The following is a 21,191-nucleotide window of genomic DNA, read 5'->3' on the forward strand; positions in this document are numbered from 1 at the left end:
AAAAAATGAGTTTAAAGAAGGCTGAAATCACATCTATCTGGGAAAAATAAGGCCTTAAATACTACATGGTCAAAATAAAAATTGGAAGAAAAAGCATAAGAGTAAACAGCTTCTCTACAGCCAGTCTCTGTGTTGGTGAAATCTCTAGTCCTCTGTGTTGGTGAAGCAACACTATCCTGCTGTGGAATGTCGTTTTGTATGCTGTGAATATGTGTTGCTCTGATTGGTTGATTAAAAAAAAAACAAAACAACAACGCTGACTGGCCAGTAGCCAGGCAGGAACTATAGGTGGCACAAGCAGAGAGGAGAATTCTGGGAAGAGGAAGGGGGAGTCTGGAGTCACCAGCCACAGAGGAAGCAGATGACAAGGCAGAGCTGAGAAAAGGTACCAAGCCACGTGGCTAAACATAAATAAGAATTATGGGTTAATTTAAATGTAAGAGCTAGTCAGTAATAAGTCTGAGCTAATGGCCATATAGTTCATAATTAATATAAGCCTCTATGTGTTTACTGGGGTCACACAGGAAAACGTCCAACTACACTATCCTGCTCCTTCTACTGCTGTGAGAGTCAACTTTTCCAGGTGCTCCATAATGTAGGGTGCTATTAGCTTTCCTTCCCTATCTTCAGTTTTTCAAAAAGATACTTTTCTTCACTCTGCATTTGTTTCTCATTCCTTATCATTTCTTGGCATTTCCATCACTTCAAATTCAAAGTGTCTGGAACTCAATTTGGTGTTTTGTTTTGTTTAAAAAAACAAAAAAAAAAAACAAAAACAAAACCTTGTATCTGCTAAACATAGTAGTTTCATTCTGGTTGCAACTTCACGTAGTCCTACAATCTATTATAAATGTCACCAAGTTTCCACAAATCTGTTACTTGTTTTTCATTCCTATTTCTGATGAGGTTCAGGACGGTCTTTTATCTGGGCATAGCCACAGTCATCCCAAACACAGGCCTTTAGGTTCTTCTCCAACTTACACAACACCACAAACCAACCTTATGAACTTGCTATCATTTATTATTCCCTACTTTAAAACACCAGAAAGTTCTTTATTTTCTTATAAACCAAGTGTCTTCTAGGGCATCTTGCCATAAAAAAACAAAGAACTTCAAAACTGGACCCCTATAAATCACACAATAGAACAAACTTAAATCTTAGAATAAGTTTCTTACCTGCCAAAATCAAAATATACTAAAACTGAGGCTTGAAATCCTAGATTGCTGTTTTTTCAAATCTGCCCAATTATAAAATGAATGATACCAGATTGCCAGGCCCTGTAGGACTTGCTTTGACCAATTAGAATCACAGCTATCTTTTTTATGAACCAGACAGAGAAGTCTGAGGAAATCTGACCCAGATCTTCTACCTTTCCATCATCTTTGATCCCAATTTATCTTTCAGCTATTGTCCTATCTATCCAGAAAATCCAAGTCACTGTCTTGATCATATCTTTTTAGTGATTATGAAGCAGGTGTGGTTAGGAAGTCAGGAAAAATTATGGGGATGGGAAGGGAAAGGAGCCCCTCACCCTGGTAAAGCCTTTTACCAACTAAGAATCAAGAATTCCAATATAATTAACATTTGCAGTTTTCTAGGAATCTCATCAGAAGCTGCACTTACCAAACGAAAAAGGGGGTGGGAGGGAGGCAGAAAAGTCCTAATTCCCTTGTGTCAACCCTAGTGGCTCCTGATTTTACTTATCAGACTTTGACCCCACCCAAGGAACCATCAGACATATTCTATCATCTCATTTATAGAAAGTTTCTTAGTAATCCTTTGAGATGTACCTTGAGTGCCACCAAAACGCATAATGCCTACTGCTAATTCCAATTCTTTGAGAAGCCCACACTTTGTGCTCATGGTAATGTATTTTCTTCTGGGGCACGTCTTAACCTTTGTGCTTGTATTAGAATTTCTTTTAATAATGCACCAATTCTTCTTCCTACTGTCTGGTCCTGAAATTCTTTCCTGTTGTGTTGTCAAAGACCCAGTTATAATTCAGTGGAGGTATCTGAAAAAGAACGCTCAGGTTTCCAATTATGATGCTGGCTTTAGCCTAAAAGATCTAATAAGAAAAAACAAAATCACCCAAATAGCAAACACATTTAAAACTTCACCAAAAAAACAAAAAAAAACCCTAAAAACAAAGAACCAACAAACAAAAAAAAGTCACCCTTAAATCAGAACATGTGTTACTTCTATCAGATTTGGGAATCTGGGGGTTCAAGAGTACAGGAATGAGGAGATGTAAGCATACATATTTTAAGTTTACCTAGACTCCTCAGCTGGACTCCTGCTTCTAGGTTCCTCACTTGTGAGGAAAAACTCATTTCTCTCTCATATCTCAGTGATTTCCCATTTAAATTTTACTCTATGATCTGTAACACTAAAACATTAATTAACAACCCCTGAATAAGGAAAAAACATAGTTAAGTTGGTCCGATTGACTCAAACAAGCACAAAAAACAAAAGGCACTAACAAGCACCAGGCCATCAGGCTTACAGATAAATAAGACAAGCCTCTGTAGAGGTACTCAAACAAGAGTGAATCTGTGTTTATGTTTAAGGGCCTTTAAATAATTAAACAAATCTTCGATAAAAGATGGATTCTACTGCATCATAGTTTCTTGTCTGTATATCTTTACATTACCTTAACCTTAAGTAAAAGCTTAACATTTTATTAAGCAGTCTACAGTTTAAATCATTCATACAGAGGAAAGTTGCAAAAGTGGCCCTACTGTGGCTTTTCAGTACCTATTATAGTATCATTGGTATCATTTTAACTTGTCAAAAAACTAGTGTATTGGTTCACTTTTCATTTTCAACACTATAGCTAAGATAAGGAGAAATCCTTTTTATTAAGCTCATATGTGAAATGTTCACAGCTATTTTCCTCCTCTTTATGTTGAATAAAAGACCCTTAACAGAGTCTCATGTAAATTCAATGTTAAATTCACCTTTCCCCCACTTTTTTTTACTGAGCAGTTTTTGTTTGTGGTGGTTTTTTTTTTTTTTTTTTTTTTTTAAAAAGCAGGGCATTGTAGTTACTCAGCTCTAGAAATGCTTTTAACATATTCCTATCTTAATAACTTTGTTCCAGAAGGAAATAACATTTTAAAAGAATTATAAGATGTGAAAGTAGCCAGGAAAACAGAACAAAAAATCTTCTTTGAGTAAAATGTTTATTTTTAGCCTATTAAAAACAATTCTAATAATTTTTAGGACAACTTATTCTAAGTGTTCAGACACACAGCCCTCTCTCTCTCATTAAACAGCAGTTGACAAGCTACATAATAAAATGCTGTTAAAATATTCAATAGTCAACATTTTACACTTTGGAGGCTTAAATTCTTAAACAGTGATCCACTAAGATTCAAAAGGATCTAAGCTTTCAAGGGGGAGGAGGGGGATCAAGATCAATGATTGGTTATTACAAGGACAAAGGCTAGTACTTTAAATTTAGATATGCATTTAAAACTATGTATACATCTGAATAATTTCAAGATACATAAAAATTTAAAAGCATTCAAGTAAGAGCTTCAAAGGTTCATATTCAATTTTCAAAAAAGGCCTCTTGCAATGCAATTCTGCTATCTACAAACCTACAGACAGATTTCAAGCACACCAACTGGCATTTATTTAAAGTCGTCACAGAAATGCCATCACCGACTACAGAAATAATTATACATTTTCCACACCAAAGTGACCAGCAAATGAGATGTTAATCCCATACAAATTTCAACATGCAAGATTAGAAAGGAACCTGACAAACAGGACTGAACAGAATATTGACTTCTTTCCTATGATCAACTGTGAAAACACAGAAAAGGGCAGCTGTTTGTTTAATCTTTGGCATTACATGCTCAGCCTTCACTTTCAGCCCTAAACTGCAAAGCTTACCCACGGAAGTCTTACTGGTTACATAAAAAACGAATGAATAATTAAAAGATATACCCTTGTCCTTCCAGTGTTTCTTCTGACCGTCCATTTCTTGTCACGATCTGCCCTCCAGCAGCAATTACAAATTATGCATACCAACAGAAAAGCTGTGAACTGCGAAATTCTCCCTGAGACATGAAATCCCTGCTTCCTCAGCCTAAGTCTGCAGTCTCCCCGCTGCACAGCTGCTGCAGGACTGGAGTCACCTGACGTCTTCGGGGTGTGGAGCAGGCTGACGCAGTACAATCTGTAACTAGGCTACTAATACTCAGACATTAATGCTTCCCCTTCTATCTGTTTAGTGTCCGAGCCATTTGCTTGCTGCTCATACCAAATGGAGCTGCCTTTGCAGGGGAAGGGGCCGCTACCAAGAGAAAGGGGAAAGACTCTTCCAACAGAGCCAACCACTAAACACACCCGAGACGGACACAGAACTGTGTCCGCACCCACACAGATTTCTCTTTTCTTTTTGAGGGGTAGTTCAATTCTGTTGCCTCTTTTTTTTTTCTTAAGTTTCACTTGAAACTCTAACATCAACAGTTAACCCACAAGATAGAAATGGACTGATCCAAGTGAGTTAATAACCAATTTCAAGGTTGGGAATTGCCCTTTCTTCTGGGTTTACTAAGGTTTATAAAGCACTTATCCTGGAAGGTATGATCAGAAAAAAAATCAATTTAGTTATTTATGTTTATTAAATAAATAACTTCAGTGGAGAAATTTTCAATTTTAGCCATCTAAGCTTTTTTTCTTCATGTTTTTGGAAATCTAGATTCTACCAGATATACTGAATCATCACCTGCTTCAATTCAATCTTTTAATAATAACTACCTAGTACTGCAGACACTATTAATAGATCTTGGCTGGGGGAAATAGTCATATGCTAAATGTATCATTTCTCCTATGAAAATGGCATGATTTAATAAGCATAAAAATGAATACAGTATTTCTAATTTTTTCAAAGTTTATTAAACTTGCACTCATTCTAGTGCAGAATGTCTTTCTAATGTTCTACAACTGGCTTACCTGATGCTAACATTTGCATAAGCAAAAAAGGAAATGCAGAGTGGCAATTCAACCAGCTAAAATATTTTTAAATACATGGCATGCCAAAATATAATATATATAATCTATGTATAGAGGTCCATGTATCTCAGGACTGTTACTGAACTGAAATGGGGCATTTTTTTCTGAAACTTGCTCTAAGTGTGTGGACTGCAAAGTCTTTCAATGGTCAGAATGCCAATGATTCAATTTTTTTTTCAGCGTTGAGGACCAAACCCAGGGCCTAACACTGAGCTAAATCCCAACCCCCAATTATCTGTCTCTCTTGCTCAATTACAAATAAAAGAAAGCAATTTTAAAAGAATTTTTAAGGTATTTTCAGTTCAAAAACTAATATTTAACATTACTTGCTAAGCCTTTATATAATGCAATTATTTGGGAACACTGTCATCAGACCACATCAAGGATGAAAATGTGTGGCCTCTTAAGTCTAGCATCCAAAACTATTCAACAAATACAAAATACTCCCAGAATGGCATTTTTAAATGATCTCTTTAAAACTGACAGACAGTTCACCTTACCAGGAGGTGATGGATCTCTGGGAGTTCAAGGCCTGGTCTACAGAATGAGTTCCAGGACAGCCAGGGCTACACAGAGAAACCCTGTCTCAGCAAACAAAACAAAACCAAAGCTGACAAACAAGGACAAGAAATGCAGTTGACTGGTAAGCATAAGCCTAGCAGGCTCATGGTTTGGGGTTCTAACCTGAGCTCCAACAGAACAAGAACCAGAAGACTAAGAAATAGTTAAGAGAGTAAAGCATTCGCACACTACCTTTGGGTTGCATAGTTCCTAAAGTAAAAGGAGTCGGCATTTATAGAACTCACACATTTATAGTACTTCACTTGTTTAAAGTGCCAAGAATGCAATAATACACTCATATGAATTATTAATGCACTTTTAGAACTGTGAACTTATATTTAAGAAAGCAAACTGGAAGCTTTTAAGTTCAGTAAGTATTCAATCTTTAATTTCAGTTATTACAATTCCTGCTAAGTATAGAGAAAATTAGCTAGCTAACAGGTATCAAGACATTTTTACACACTTCTCTCTCAGTCTTAAAACTGCAGTTAAGTTAGCTACGCAAAATACTTTAATCTGAAAAGCCAACAAAGCAAAATTTATGAATATGTAATTTATGGGTCATATTTTCATATCAAACCTCATCTTGGTGAGTTTCATATGAATTTCTTTCAAGTATAATTCTCAAACAATAGACACACAACGCAACTTGCAAAATGATATTTTGATGAGTTGGAGTAGTACTCTAGTTTTCTCTTAAAAATACAGAATACCAAAGGAGGAGTCACACACAAATCAAGCTTTTATGTGTAATGCTAAACAATAACAGCAAAAACCAACAAAGATCCCCCAACTCATTTCTGAAAAGTACTTTGCTCTAAAACACTGTCTCTCTTCCCATAGCTCAGTCAAAACACTAAGTTTGTTACTATGCGCACTTAATTAAGAAAAATATTATTAAATAAGTTCCTAATAAAAAATATGAGGGCCGGGCGGTGTTGGCGCATGCCTTTAATCCCAGCACTCGGGAGGCAGAGCCAGGCGGATCTCTGTGAGTTCGAGGCCAGCCTGGGCTACCAAGTGAGTTCCAGGAAAGGCGCAAAGCTACACAGAGAAACCCTGTCTCGAAAAACAAACAAACAAACAAAAAATCTGAAAGTGTTCATAAAAAATAAAACAAAGTAGCATGTGTGAGCCATATTTTTTTTTTTTTTTTGTCAAACCTGTATCTACTAGGAAGGATGTCAAGCAGAAGGGACTGTCTCAGAGCACACGTGACAGCTCAGCATGGGTGGCAGGCAGCACTCCATAGCAAGGCTATGTAGTTTTTGTTTCAAAAAAAGAAACAAAAGAACCGACGGCAGTAAGACCACACTGCTGTCTACTCATTCCACCTCATCCAGCTCTCTCAAGGCAAGTTTCCCAATTCTTTCTACTACTTATGAAGCCAGCAAAACCTTTGGCTTGTTTGTTTTCTTTACAATGTTCAGAGATACAAGGAAATAAGAAGGAAAAAAAACCAAACAGCCATTTGTTTGAAAATGCGATTAAGACATTGCTTGTATACTGTTTGGGGAAACTATAATTCTTATTTCTACTAACTATGGAAAACCAGAATCTTTTTCTAGTATCAAACAGTGACAGTTACACAGTAGTCTTGAAACTAATTTCAGAATTCTGAGCAACACAAAGGTAAAAAACTAGATGTTTTATTATGGAGAGACATTAATTACAAACCCTACCACACCCTGTAATCTAATGCCCTCTATGGACTAAAAGTCAGTACTTCAACACTGCTGAACTCAACTTCAGAAATGGAGAAAGACTCGTGATATGGATATTAATGTGGTACATTTACACAATGAAGTTATCACTCATATGTTAAAAACAATGGTATCATGTGAAATTTCCAGGCAAGTGGATGGAACTAGAAAAGATCATCCTGAGTGAGGTAACCCAGACTCAGAAGGACAAACATGGTATGGACTCACTCATAAGTGGATACTAGATGTAAAGCAAAGGATAACCAGACTGCAACCCACAGCTCCAGGGAGGCTAACTAGCAGGGTGGACCCTACGAGGGATGCATGGATTCCCCAGCGAAGGAGAAATAGATGAGATCTACATGAGCAAACTGAGAGTGAGGGGGGTAATGGAGGGCAAGGGATGGGGGATGAGAACATAGGGGAACAAGAGGTTCAAGTTGGAACAGGGACAGAGTGGGAGAGCAAGGAAAGAGATACCATGATAAATGAAGACACTGTAGGAATAGGGAGAAACAGAGTGCTAGGGAAGTTCCCAGGAATCCACAAGGATGACCCCACCTTAGACTACTGGCAATAGTCAAGAGGGTGCCTGAACTGGCCTACTCTGGTAATCAGATGGGTGAATACCCTAACTGTCATCATAGAGCCCTCATCCAGTGACTGATGGAAGCAGATGCAGAGATCCACGACTGAGCTCCAGGAGTCCAACTGGTAAGAGACAGAAGGGATTCTATGAGCAAAGGACATCGAGATCATGATGGGAAAACATACAGAGACAGACAGCCAAACTAGTGGAAATGCATGAACTGTGGACCAATAGCTATGGAGCCCCCATGGTACTGGACTAGGCCCCTCTAGATAGACGAGACAGTTGTTTAGTTTAAACTGTTTAGGGGGTCCCCAGGCAGTGGGATAGGTATCCGTCCCTGGTGTATGAACCAGCTTTTTGGAGCCCAATGCCTATGGTGGGACACCCTGGTGTGTGTGTGGGGGGGGGGTTTGGACCTACCTCAACTCTATGTACCAGGTTCTGCTAACTCCCCATGGGAGACCTTGCCTTGGAGGAGGTGGGAATGGGGGGGGGGTGGGAAGGTAGGGGGAAGGAAGATGGAGGACAGGGGAATCTGTGGTTAATATGCAAAATGAGTAGAAAATTTCTTAATTAAAAAAAAAATAAAATGCAAAAAAGAGCATTTTCAAAGTCTCTTAACAACTTCACATAGCAATTTCAATAAGTGAATATTAAAATCCAGAGAAAATGAAAATGTTGTTCAATGAGAAAACACACACACATTTATTTCTAATCTCTAGACTTAAAATTTTAAAGTTAAGTAAATGTTTTACTTTAATGAAAACACTTTAGGGGAATCTTCAAGGTCATTTCAAAATGCTTATAACAGCATGACTCAAACATTTAATTCTGTATAAAATGTCAAAATTGTTTATAAACTTGTTTTTAAAATCATTAGCAAGTGTGAATTCACTAAAATTTTGTGTGACCAACGACATTTAATCATAGGACTGGTTTTCCATTGCCAACACTAGGTGGCGCCAACATTCCAGTCTGGATTTGATTGCCTAAAGGACCACTGGCAATCTAGCAAAGGCCACTCAAATCTTCCAGCACTTCAGTTAGAATGGTTGCCTGGCACCAGAAAGCTGGATCAGAATATGATGGGGAAAATAACTCTGCTAGAATCCAGACAATTATAAATAAATCAGAATTAGAGGCAGGAGGATCTTTGTGAGTTTGAGGCCAGCCTGGTCTACAGAGCGAGATCCAGGAAAGGCGCAAAACTACACAGAAAAACCCTGTCTCGAAAAACCAAAAAAAAAAAAAAAAAAAAAAAAAAAAAAAAAAAAGAATTAAGAATGAAATGACAAGTAATAAAGAAAAAAACAGGCTTTCCTTTGCGATAGATATGTCAAGCAGGCCACTGAAATGCTATAATCATCTAGCATAAAAATCTCTAGAAAATGGAGCAAATATTGTAACAGGAAGAATTTTCAGTCTGCATATAAGGAACATGAAATCATAAATAGAATATTGAAACTTTAAAATGAGCAAAGGTTGGACAAACAATTCATAAAAACTAAAGCACAAATGGCCAATATATGAAATCCTAGTTTTGGCAAATTGCTGCAAGCCGCAAGAAAGGAAGAAATTTTAAAAATCCTATTTTCAGATGTTACAATTCTATACATCAGAAACCCTAAAGACTCCACAAGAAGGCTCATAACCTGATAAATGCTCTCTACAAAATGGTTAGGATTCAAGATTAACATTAAAAAAGACACCAGTAGCTGTTTATATTAACAACAAAGTGCACACCATTGAACAAAGCAGGGACAAAACCCTCTTCATAGTTGCCTCAAAATAAAAATAAACAAACAATGTGAAGTGGGGAGAAGTGGAGAGCATTTAATCCCAGCACTCAGGAGGCAGAGGCAGGAACTCAATTAAGCTCAAGGCCAGTCTGGTCTATAGATAGGGAGAATTTCAGGTTCTAGGCTAGCCAGGGCTGCACAGAGAAACCTGTTTCAAATTGTAAAACCCTTGAAATAAACTAACAAAGGAAGTTAAAGACTTCTACCATGAAAACCTTTTAAGACACTAAAGAATAAAATTGAAGATGTGGCTGGAGAGACAGCTCAATGGTTAACGCTTGTTGGACCATAGCAACATTCTCAAAATGAATGCTCTTCTCCTCTTCTGACCTCCCTGGGCACCAAGCACATACATACATGTAGGAAAACACTCCTGCACATAAAATAAATCTGGAAAAAAAAATAAGGAAGTCAAAAAACGATATCCCACAATCCTGACTAGGCAAAGTATTATAAAAATGACTATACAACCAAAAGCCATCTACAGATTTAATGCAATCTCCATCAAAATTCTAATGACATTCTTTACAGAAACAGAAAAAACAATCTTTTGCTTTTGTTTCAAAAAGAAACCCAGAAGACCTCAGACAGCCAAAGCTATCCTGAGCAAAAAGAATTAATGCTGGAGAGATTACTGTGTTGGATGAAGTTGTACTACTGGGCAAGAACGAAGTAACAAGGTACTGGCACAAGAGCAAGCGCACATCCAAAAGGCCCAGGTAAAACTACACAATGACAGCCGCTTGACTAATGCTGGAGAAAAGGCAGCCTCTTTATCTTTAGCAAATGATACTAAGAAAACTGGGTATCCACATATAAAAGTATGACACTGGATTATCTCTCTACCTATACAAAAGTCAACTACAAATGGATCAAAGATCTTAATGTAATAACCCAAACTCTCAAACTCTTAGAGAAGAAATACTTCAAAACAGGCATAGGCAAGAACTTTCAACAGGATTTCAATTGCTCAACAATTGCAACAATGATAAACAAGATCTCAAAAAATTAAAAAGCTCTGCATAGTAGACAGCCTATAGAATGGGAGAAAAAAACTATCTGACAAGAAGATTAATATCTACAAAGAACTCAAAAATGGACTAATGGAAGTTCTCAAGAGATGAAACACAATGCCCAATAAACACACGAAAAACCATTCAACTTGACTAGTAGTCAGAGAAATGCAAATTAGAACTAATGGAGAGACCATCCCATACTAGTCACAACAGCCGTTATTAAGCAAACATAACAGGCTAGTGAGGTGGCTCATCCAGTAAAGACACTGGTCTGCCAAGCCTGATAGCCTGAGTGTGACCCCTCCAGGTCCAACACGGTGGAAAAGAGAGAACTGATTACTCACAGTTGTGCTCTGACCTCCACACAGAAGCCACGTCAGGCACAAGCATGACCATGCACACAGAAAATAATAGATACATGTAATAAAGGGTTTTTTAAAGTCAGTTAACAACAAATGCTAGGAAGGTTTTAGACTTAACACATTGCTGATTTAAGTGTAAATGAATCCAGCCATGATGGAATTCAGTACGAAGGTTCCTCAAAAAAACAACAAAACAAAAAACTAATGATAGGGGCCAGAGATGTGGGTCAGTGGTTAAAAGCACCTGGTGTTCTTGCAGGACCTAGGCTCAGTTCCCAGCACCCACATGATGACATACAATCATCTGAATCTCCAGTTCAAGGGGACCTGGCACCCTCTTTTGGCCTCCATAGGCACCATGCATGTACACAGTGTACATACATAAATGTAGGCAAACACTCATACAAATACAATAAAAGTAAACAAATCTTTTAAAAAAATTAACTAACACATGATCCAGATATACCACTCTTGGGTATGTATTTTCCCAGAGGGCTCCAAGTCAGCATATTGCAGAGACTTGCACCATTCACAGTAGCCACCATGGAGCCTACCTAATGTCCCGCAACCAAGAGAGGGATAAAGAAAATGCAATACATACACACAATGGCATTTTTTTCCAGCCATAAACAATGAAGTTACGTTATTTGCAAAAATATAGATGTAACTGAAGTCAATTGTGGTAGGTAAATTAAGTCAGCCTCAGAAAGACTGTATGTGATTCTTGTACATGATATCATTATGTACGTATATGAGACGTGAAAGTAGATGTGAACTTTCTAGCGGAACAAAGGGCACTGGTGGTGAGGGGAGAAAGGGAAGAGTAAAGGAGGAAGGCGGGAGTCTGTCTGGCCATTTCTATGAAATGCACTTGCTTGGGGCTGGAAAGACTGCTCTACCATCGGGAGCACTTGCTGCTCTTGCAAAGGATCAGGTTTCCGTTCCCAGCACCCACATGGCGGCTCCCAACCTTCTACAACTCCATTGTCAGGGATCAGAAGCCTTCTTCTGGACTCCAGACACCACACCCTACACACAAAGGCAAAATACTCACACGCAAGATATTTTTAAGTACTTATTTAACACACTGTATCGTGTACAGTATAGCTCAGCTGCTAGTGCTTATGTAGTATGAATGAAACCTTGGTTTGAATACCAGCACTGCATGAAGTGGTAGTGCCTGCAATCCCAATATTTGCAAGGTGCAAACAGTCAGAAGTAGGTAGTCATTCTTTTTGAGTATTATTTTATTTGTATGAATGTTTTCCCTGTGTATATATGAGTACTACATGCATGCCTGGTGCCCTAGAGGGTCAGAGAGGCTGTCAAATAGTTGTGAGCTACCACATGGTGTTAGAAACCAAATTCCAGTCTTCTTCAAGAGCAAGTGCTCTTAACCACTAAGCCATCTCGCTAGCCATATAATGGTCATTCTTGGCTACATAAGCCAACCTGATTACAGTGATATAAAGGAAGTATTCTAATACTGGGCTGGAGAGATGGCTGAGTGGTTAGGAGCACTTGCAAAGCAACTACAAGAACTTTGGTTCAAATCCCAGCACCCACCTAAGAAGCTGGATATGGTCTTGTGTGTGCCTTTTATCCTCACAATAGTGAAGGGTAGAGACAAGAGGATTGCTACAGCTTCCTGGCTACCAGCCTAGACAAAAAAAAAAAAAAAAAAAAAAAAAAAAAAAGTAACTTTTGAGGCTGATCTTAAACTGGAATTGCAGCCAAAATGACCCTGAAATTGTGGTCCTCCTGCCCCCATCTCTCGGTGTTGGGATTACAGGATAAACTATCACATCCATCTCAAGTAGGTTTACATTCTGACTGTAATATCCATCACAAGAGAATCTGAAAACCCTTGCAGCTCTATTTAGAGTAGCTAAAAGGTTATTGTTTTGATTTTGAAATTAAGCAGAACGTGATTTTGTGTCAAGTTGACAAGGGGTGGACCTATGCAACTAGTATCAGTAGTCAACTTGACTACATCTGGAATCAACTAAGTAAAACCCAAACAGATGGGCACACCTGTAGGGAAGTTTGATTTGATCATTTGAGCTGGGAAGATCCACCTTAAATCTGAATCAAGTGAGGTGGGGCAGCCCAGATCAAAGGACATGAAAGAAGGTTTTGCTTTTTGCCTACTTACCTCACTGCAAGTTCACCTGTCCTGTCACTAAGGCAAGGCATCTTTAGCTGGTGTTAGAATCTACCTACTTCTATGAGGTTCCAAAACAGAATGAATACCAGCAGCTCTCAAGGAATTATCTGGGAGGGCTGAGACTTATGGTCATGTAAACTGAACAGCTATACCAGATCCTTGGACTTTCTGTCAAGAGATAACCATGGTTGGAACATTTGGACCACACACAGCCTGTAAGCTATTCTAACAAAACCGTGTGTGTGTGTGTGTGTGTGTGTGTGCAGACACAAAGCACACACAGGGGAGTAAGTTACATGAGAACAAAGGATTTGTCTCCCCCCCCCAAATACCGTATAGCACTTCAAGTAATCATGCCAAAGCAATTATAAGTGCCTGCTTTCAAGATAGTTATTGTAATTAAGAAAATCATCAAGCTGAAAAACCTAATCTCTTATTCTTTTTATAGGAAAAAAAAAAAAAGCCAACATCTAGAGATTGTGAGAAAGAATTCATATCATTCAAATTGTTTATACACACACTGTATCTACTTCCTGTGACTTTTATGGAATATATACATTTGGGTTTTTTGTTTTGTTTTTGTTTGTTTATACACACACTGTATCTACTTCCTGTGACTTTTATGGAATATATACATTTGGGTTTTTTGTTTTGTTTTTGTTTTTTAGACGGTTTCTCTGTGTAGTCCTGGCTGTCCTGGAACTCACTTTGTAGACCAGGCTGGCCTCGAACTCACAGAGATCCACCTGACTCTGCCTCCCAAGTGCTGGGATTAAAGGCCTTCACCGCTGTTGCTACCACCCCATGCTCTTTATCCTTTTAATTTCATACTAGGGCTACAGATCCTTAGTTTTACCAAAACCAACCTAAGAAACATGAAGAAAACTAGCTTAAGTTTTGAGAGGTAGCATGAAGGTAGGAGGTGACCTCACAGTGTTCCAATGCTGCTCTCTGCTTCACTGTCATGCCTACTGTTCCCCCAAAGCCATTTTACTGTGCTGCTTGAAACCTCCTACTGCACTGTGAGCCTCCTCTTCTAGATCCCCTTTTCCTCCCTAAGCATTCCTCCTTTCATCTCCTTTCCACTAAGGCCTGGCTCTTCCTGAGCAGTGGCTCCCTGTGGTGCTTCTCCATCAAGGCTGCTTACTCTCCTGTACTTTGCACAGCTGGAGACAGGGTTTGTCAAGAACTCTGCTAACTATTGCTGCTTCGAGATCCACACTATCATTTTAGAAGTCTGGCCAGGTCACACTCTTTCTTACTGCCCCTGTAGATTTTCCCTGTCAGTTACCCCAAGTCCCTTTTAACAAAGACTCTTGGGTGGTGTTGTTGTTATTGTTGTGGGTTTTTTGGAGGGCGGGGGCTGGTGGTCCGTGAGTGCTCATTTAAGTACATCACACAGAGATCAGATTGTTTACTGAGACAGGGTCTCTCCCTGAACCTTGAGATTGCTGACTCAGGTAATCTAGCTAGTCAGGCTTTCCGGGGGATTCCACTTTCTGTCTCTAGTGCACTGGGATTACAGGTGGGCCACTGTGCCTGAAAACTTTTATGTAGATGCTGGGGATCTGAACTCTGGCCACATGCTTATATCAAGTGCTTTATCCACTGAGCCATCTCCCCAGTCCCTGTCCCTTACCATAATCTCTGTCACTATCCTAAGTGACTTTAATGCATATGCAATGCATTTCAACCTCTTGGCCTCAGCAACTTTCTTTCTTCATGGCCAAATCTCGGTCACTTATCAACCTGAACTGCTTTTGCTCTAAAATTTTAAACTCAATATCCAACACATACATCTCACTATTTTCCCCCATAACATTCTAAGAATCACATTTTCATTCCTACCACTTTTGGTACTTAAACCTAATTTGGACCTAGAATTCACTTTATCTACTACTCTCTATCCACTTCCTATTCACTTCAACCTGGAGGCCAGCCCATTATTTCAAGGACTGCAAACTATTTTATCCCTTGGCTCACTGTCCTCCTACTGGCCCATGTAGCAAAACAGAACAACCTCGAATAAAACAATCACTTGCCTTCTCTAATCCCATATCCAGGCTACTTAGCACATTGAAAGTCGCTAGGCAGAGTGTATAACTCAATAATAAGCACTTGCCTAGCATGTACAGGGCCCTGAGTAAAAGTCAATGTACCACACATCAATGATTAAGCAACACACTGCCTTTGCATCCTCCAGTTGCAAAGTATGAAACAGTATGTTTCAGCTCATTCTCAGCAAATACCTCACGTACTGCTTTACCACTACTATCAAACAAGTCCTTCAGTAACTAGCAATAAACACCCATCCACACATTCCTTTCTACTCACTACAACAGTATCCCTTCTTCTACAAAGCCAATCCTTTCACCTCAACTCTGGAGTCCATCCCAACATCTATGATCAACTGTTCCAACCCTAAAAGGGGGATGGGGAGAATCCCTTCAACTCCATTTCCCTGATGGCTAGCATTTTTCTTCTTTTTCCCAATCTGTTATCAATGTTTAGTCTGTATGGGTCCTGGTCCACCCACTTACATCAATTGTACTTATCAGGCACCTTTCCTCCTTTTTCAATCCTTAACTCTTGTGTGTTAACCATTTATCTTTGCCTTTTGGTTTTCCCTTGTTTCTCTCTGTGGCTGTAATTTTTAACTCCAAGTTAATGGCAAATATACACATATGATAGCCAGCCAAGCTGTTTCAAAGCCTTTTTATGTATGGTATCAATAATTTCTTTACCTCAACACTAACATATTCAAACTGAATTTATCTTCTCCCAAACTTTTTTTTTTCTCATGTCCCCCCACCTCCATTCTTCATGTTGTTAACTCATACACACACACAGCAGGAACCCAGAATCTTGGCATTGTCTTTGCTCTCCATCAAACAGGAAATTGTTGTGGGATATTTTGTTAGTATTCTGACACTCCCAATACTGCCAATAAAGTTTGCTTTGAATCAGAGGGCGGAGCTAGCTACTAGCCAACCAAAATTAGTCACAGAGGTTTTGGAGGACTGAAGAGAGATAGAGACACAGGAAATAGTAGGGTGGGGCTTAAAGTCTCGGCCTTTTTGGATGGAGGAATGAGAAAGGAGGTCCCTGGTTGCTTCTCTACTGCTTCTCTGATCATTCAGGTTCTTCCCCATATCTGACCGAGCTTTTATTGATAAAGAATAATTAGATAACTGCTACAGGAAATCTCCCTGCTCAATTCATTATCTAAACATTCAGAATCTCCTCTAACAGAGAATTAATTTCTACACTGGTCTGATGCTAGCCAGTGCTAGCCATCTCTAAAATGTAGGTGCATTTAGTAAATACAACATAATTGCTATAAATTTAAGTAGAAAACACAGCTAACAGAAAGCCAATTTAAAAAAAAAATTTTTTTGGGGGGGGCTGGGATTCATCCATGTAATTTCACACTCATAGCTCATCTCCTAATGATATTCTTCTATATTCATAGACCAAAGCCTAGCATAATGGTCCTCAGAGAGGCTTCATCTAGCAACTGAAACTTTAGGAGGAGCTATGGGAATCCTGTTGAAGTGGGAGAAGTTTTGTAGAAGCCAGAGGGGTCAAGGACACCACAAGAAAACCCACAGAATCAACTAACCAGGGCTCACACGGGCTCACAGAGACTGAACCAACAATAAGGGAGCCCGTATGGATTTGACCTTATGTTATGGTTGTGTAGCTTGGTGTTCTTGTGGGATTTCTAAGAGTGGGAGCCGGGGCTGTCTCTTACTCTTCTGCCTGCTTTAGGGAACCTATTCCTCACACCAGGTTGCCTCATCCAGCCTTAATATGAGAGGATGCACCTAGACTTATTGTAACTTGATATGCCATGTTTGGTTGATATTCCTGGGATGCCTACCTTTTCCAGAAGGTAAAGGGAGGAGAGGTGGGTCTAGCGGAGGGGGGAAGGAGTGGGAAGAGAGGAGGGAGGGAAAACTGTGGTAGGGATGTAATATATGAAAGAATAAATAAATGTGTGCAAAACAAGCACGGTAAATGTTGCGTTAAAAGCATAAGTGGGGGAGTTGGGATTTAGCTCAGTGGTAGAACGCTTGCCTAGCAAGTGCAAGGTCTTGGGTTCGGTCCTCAGCTCTGGGGGGAAAATAAAAGGTGTAAGTGGGGCCGGGCAGTGGTGGCACAGGCCTTTAATCCCAGCATTCGGGAAGCAGAGGCAGGCAGATCTTTGTGAGTTCGAGGCCAGCCTGGTCTACAGAGCGAGATCCAGGAGAGGCACAAAGCTACACAGAGAAACCCTGTCTCGAAAACCAAAAAAAAAAAGTGTAAGTGGATAATCTGAGCTTTTCATAAAATGAGAGCATGCTTCAATAATTACTTTCCTGAAAAATATCTATATTTAATATAGATATTAAAGATATCTCATATCATAAATAGCCTCATATCTCTCACTAGAAAAAAATGTCTATTTAAATATAAAAGCACGATACAGAAATGGTCATGCTTCAAATTTGATATTAAATCATTTCTAAGACAAAATAAACACATCTGAAAAGACTGTTTTGTTTTGTTTTGTTTTGTTTTTCAAGACCGGGTTTCTCTGTGTAGCTTTGCGCCTTTCCTGGAGATCACTCTGTAGCCCAGGCTGGCCTCGAACTCAGAGATCCGCCACCACCGCCCGGCATGAAAAGACTGTTTTAATAGCCCTTGCTTGTCGTGTTATCAGGAAACACTAAAGAAAAAAATTACATCATGTAAGATAATTTTACTAATTTTTTTCCTGGTTCCATGATGCAATGTTAACAGCAAGGGTGAGTGCTGAGGAGAAGTAAAAACAGTACTCAACACTTCTTTGTATTCTTGTTTTTGAGACAAATTCACAGTGATCTTCCTGTCTAGCCTTCAGGGTAGAGTGTGGATATAGGTATTATATCACCATACTTGGCTAGAATTAAAACTTTCCTTAATCATTTTCCTTTTTAGATTTTTATTAATTTTGTATGTGTATGAGTGTTTCACCTGCATGTATGTCTGCATCACATGTCTAGTAAACTTTTAACTGAATTAGTGAAAAAGATTCTAATCAACATGATATATCAGACACTATGTCACAAATGTTATCTGCCAAAAAGTTAGTGAGCCAGTGCACGGATTGATTACCTGAGGTTTTACTCAGCTCTGAGGAAAACACAGCCGGCAGTGATTTGTCCTCTTTCTCTGTATCAGAAGGACGTTTTCTCTCTGCTTCTTTTATAAGTACTTTGGGTTTAACTATGCTGCCCATTTCTGTTTGAGGTCCCAAAGCAGAAGCATCTGAAGACAATAAGGACACCTTAGACACACTGGACCTATCTTTGGAGAATTCATCTGAAACATGGACTTCATCTTCAGGATGTATATTCTTGAAAGAAAGGTCACTGAGCAATTCGGAGCAAGGCAACGACCCAGCCCCACTCTGGACATTAGCAATTTCACTTTTGTTGGATGCTTCTAGGTCAGTGTATTCCTTGGCTAATTTAGAAGAAGAATCGGTTTTAGAACTGACAAATGTGGGAAATTCATCTATTATTTCAATTGGAGATGAATCTGAAAATGTTTCACTTTCTTTTATTTTGTCTTCCTTAGAAGTAAGCAAGTCATCGTCTGAATAAATTGAAGTATTAAGCTCTTCCATCTGCAAAGGAATTTTCTCCTTTTTGGTCAATGTTGGAATTTCATTAGGTGCAGCATCTTTTGTATTATGTAAATTGGGTTGAAAAGACTCTAAATATGGCTTTCCTGCCTCCTGGAGGGAAACACTAAGTCTTTCCTTGGGTTTGTGTTGTGCTGCTGTCTCAGACACTTCAGTGAGACTCTCTGTCATGAGCATCACAGCCTCCTCTTGTGTTTGTGGAACTTCAGGAATTGAATCATCACTAAATAAGTCAACTGGTTCAGAATCAGGTGAGGAATCCTCTACTAGCTCAGAGTGGTCAGGCACCAATTTCTCAAATTTTGCTATTTCTGAATAATTAGAGAAATCTGGACTTGGTTCAGTGGAGAGCTTTGTTTCTTTAATTAAATCACATGCAATGGATATATAAGGAGCTTCTGTTTCCTGAACAGCAGCTGCATTAATACTTGCAGTCTCTTTCATTTCTTCCTTTGCTCCAGAAGCTTTTAGTGCTACATTCACAGCTTCTTCATATGGTGGGGGATTTTCAGGCTCAAGCTTTATGCTGTCATAACTAACTGACGGAGGTGCTTCTAGTGGGGACACGCTGGGCTGCACTAGAGAAGCACCAGCATTTGGAAGGAGGGAATTTAATGGTGCTTCCATAACAATATCAGGCAAAACTGGTGAAGGAGTTGCTTCAGAGTCTTCAAATGATGGGCAAAGCTGTGCTGTGGGGTAAAGTGATTCTTGTATAGCTTCTGACGTCTGGACCAAGTCCATTTTCGTTTCATAAGCCATCTTCGTACCTGTAGCTTCATTCAGTTCACTCTCACATGCTTCCTGTACTAAATCTGGGGTTAGACCTTCAGCCATGTTTGCCACTTCTACCTCAGTCACCTTTGATAAATTATCTGTTGTGACATAATCGGCCTCAGAGTCCTGTGTTGCTATAAGGAATGGGTTTGATGTTTGGGGGCTAGTCTTCTCTGTTATAATTTGGGCCTGCCTTTCTTCTATTTTTTTTTCATCCGTTTTATTTTCTGAAGTGTGATCTTCTAACAAAGGAAAACTGTTTGCTGCAGTGCTATCAGACACTGAGGTAAAGGGAGCACATGTGATGTACGCTCTGGAGCCATCCCTCACAGGCTCTGGGGTACTGGGGAAAGAAGCGTCATCATTACTACTTTCACTATCTTTTCCATGACTTTTTTGCTCCAGGTTATCTTCAAAGTAATTTTTATCCATTCTATCTTCCGAATTACCTCTAGCAGTCAGCACATCCCTAGTCCCCTCATAGGTATCTTTCACTTCCCACGCGTGCTCAAATGGCTTAAAGTCTGCATACTCTTCCCTCAGAGGTGCTACCACTGACATTTGCATTTCATTAAAAATGTCCTTTGTCTTTTCTGGAGCCATAACTCTGTCTTCTTTAACCACTTTCGTAAGGGTCATAGGTGACTCCTGTGGATTATGAAGGGCTGCATTGCTAACTAAATCCTCTTTATCTTTACTCCTCACGGTTACTTCTTCCTTAGTGTTTTCTACTAGTATGGGTGACTCTGCTTTCGGACAGCCAGTGAATGATGATCCCATTTCTGAATATTCTAATTCTGAAAACTCTGTTAAATCTCTATCTACAAATGGATTTGTTGCCCTCTCTGGCAACTCTTTAGAAGCTTCATTTAAAGTTTCTTCAATTGTTCCTTCTGCGGATGACACTGCTGATAAATTACCAAGGTATTCATGTTCTTTAAAAGAAACAGTTGAAAAAGGAGACAGAGAAGGAAGAAAGGCAGCAGTCTCAAGCGGGACAGATGGGAAATCCTCTTGAGCAGACGGAACAGTGTCACCTGGCTGATCCTTCAAATCCATGCTTTTTTCTGTGGCCATGGATAGAAAAGGAAATTAGAATGCCAGTGTTCTTGGAGAGAATATAAGTTTTATGACAGAGCCATAAAAATGTTAGTAAAAGCTTTTACTAAAGTAAAATGTTATTTAAAATTTATTAAAGTAAAATGTTAATAGCATTTAGTTAATAAATACATGAAGACTTGGATCATTACTGAAAATACGAAACTATAGTCAATTTTAAAAGTACATGGCTATTGCACAACACAGTTAATATGTTGTCTATTATACAACAGCCAAGTGAGGACTAAATACTCTCCTTACAAAAACATGAAAAACATCTAAGATGATGGATAAACTAACCATCTTGACCTGACCATGCAACAGTGAGTATACTGAATCACTGTGCCCTATAAAGTTATTAATTCAAAGTACCTAAAGAAAAAAAGGCATGCAGTTTCAGAAGCAGTTACCTACTA

General features: G+C 39.1%; 1 protein-coding gene across 1 annotated transcript in view; it reads right to left on the reverse strand.

Moving 5' to 3' along the window:
• Positions 1-21,191, reverse strand: part of Rtn4 (reticulon 4) — a 54,191-nt gene that overhangs the window by 19,796 nt on the left and 13,204 nt on the right. The window contains 1 exon segment of the mRNA XM_028891560.2: positions 18,369-20,744. Within this exon segment, the coding sequence (XP_028747393.1) occupies positions 18,369-20,744 (2,376 nt within the window).

This window comes from Peromyscus leucopus, chromosome 10, assembly GCF_004664715.2.
Source record: "Peromyscus leucopus breed LL Stock chromosome 10, UCI_PerLeu_2.1, whole genome shotgun sequence".
NCBI classification, from domain to species: Eukaryota; Metazoa; Chordata; class Mammalia; order Rodentia; family Cricetidae; genus Peromyscus; species Peromyscus leucopus.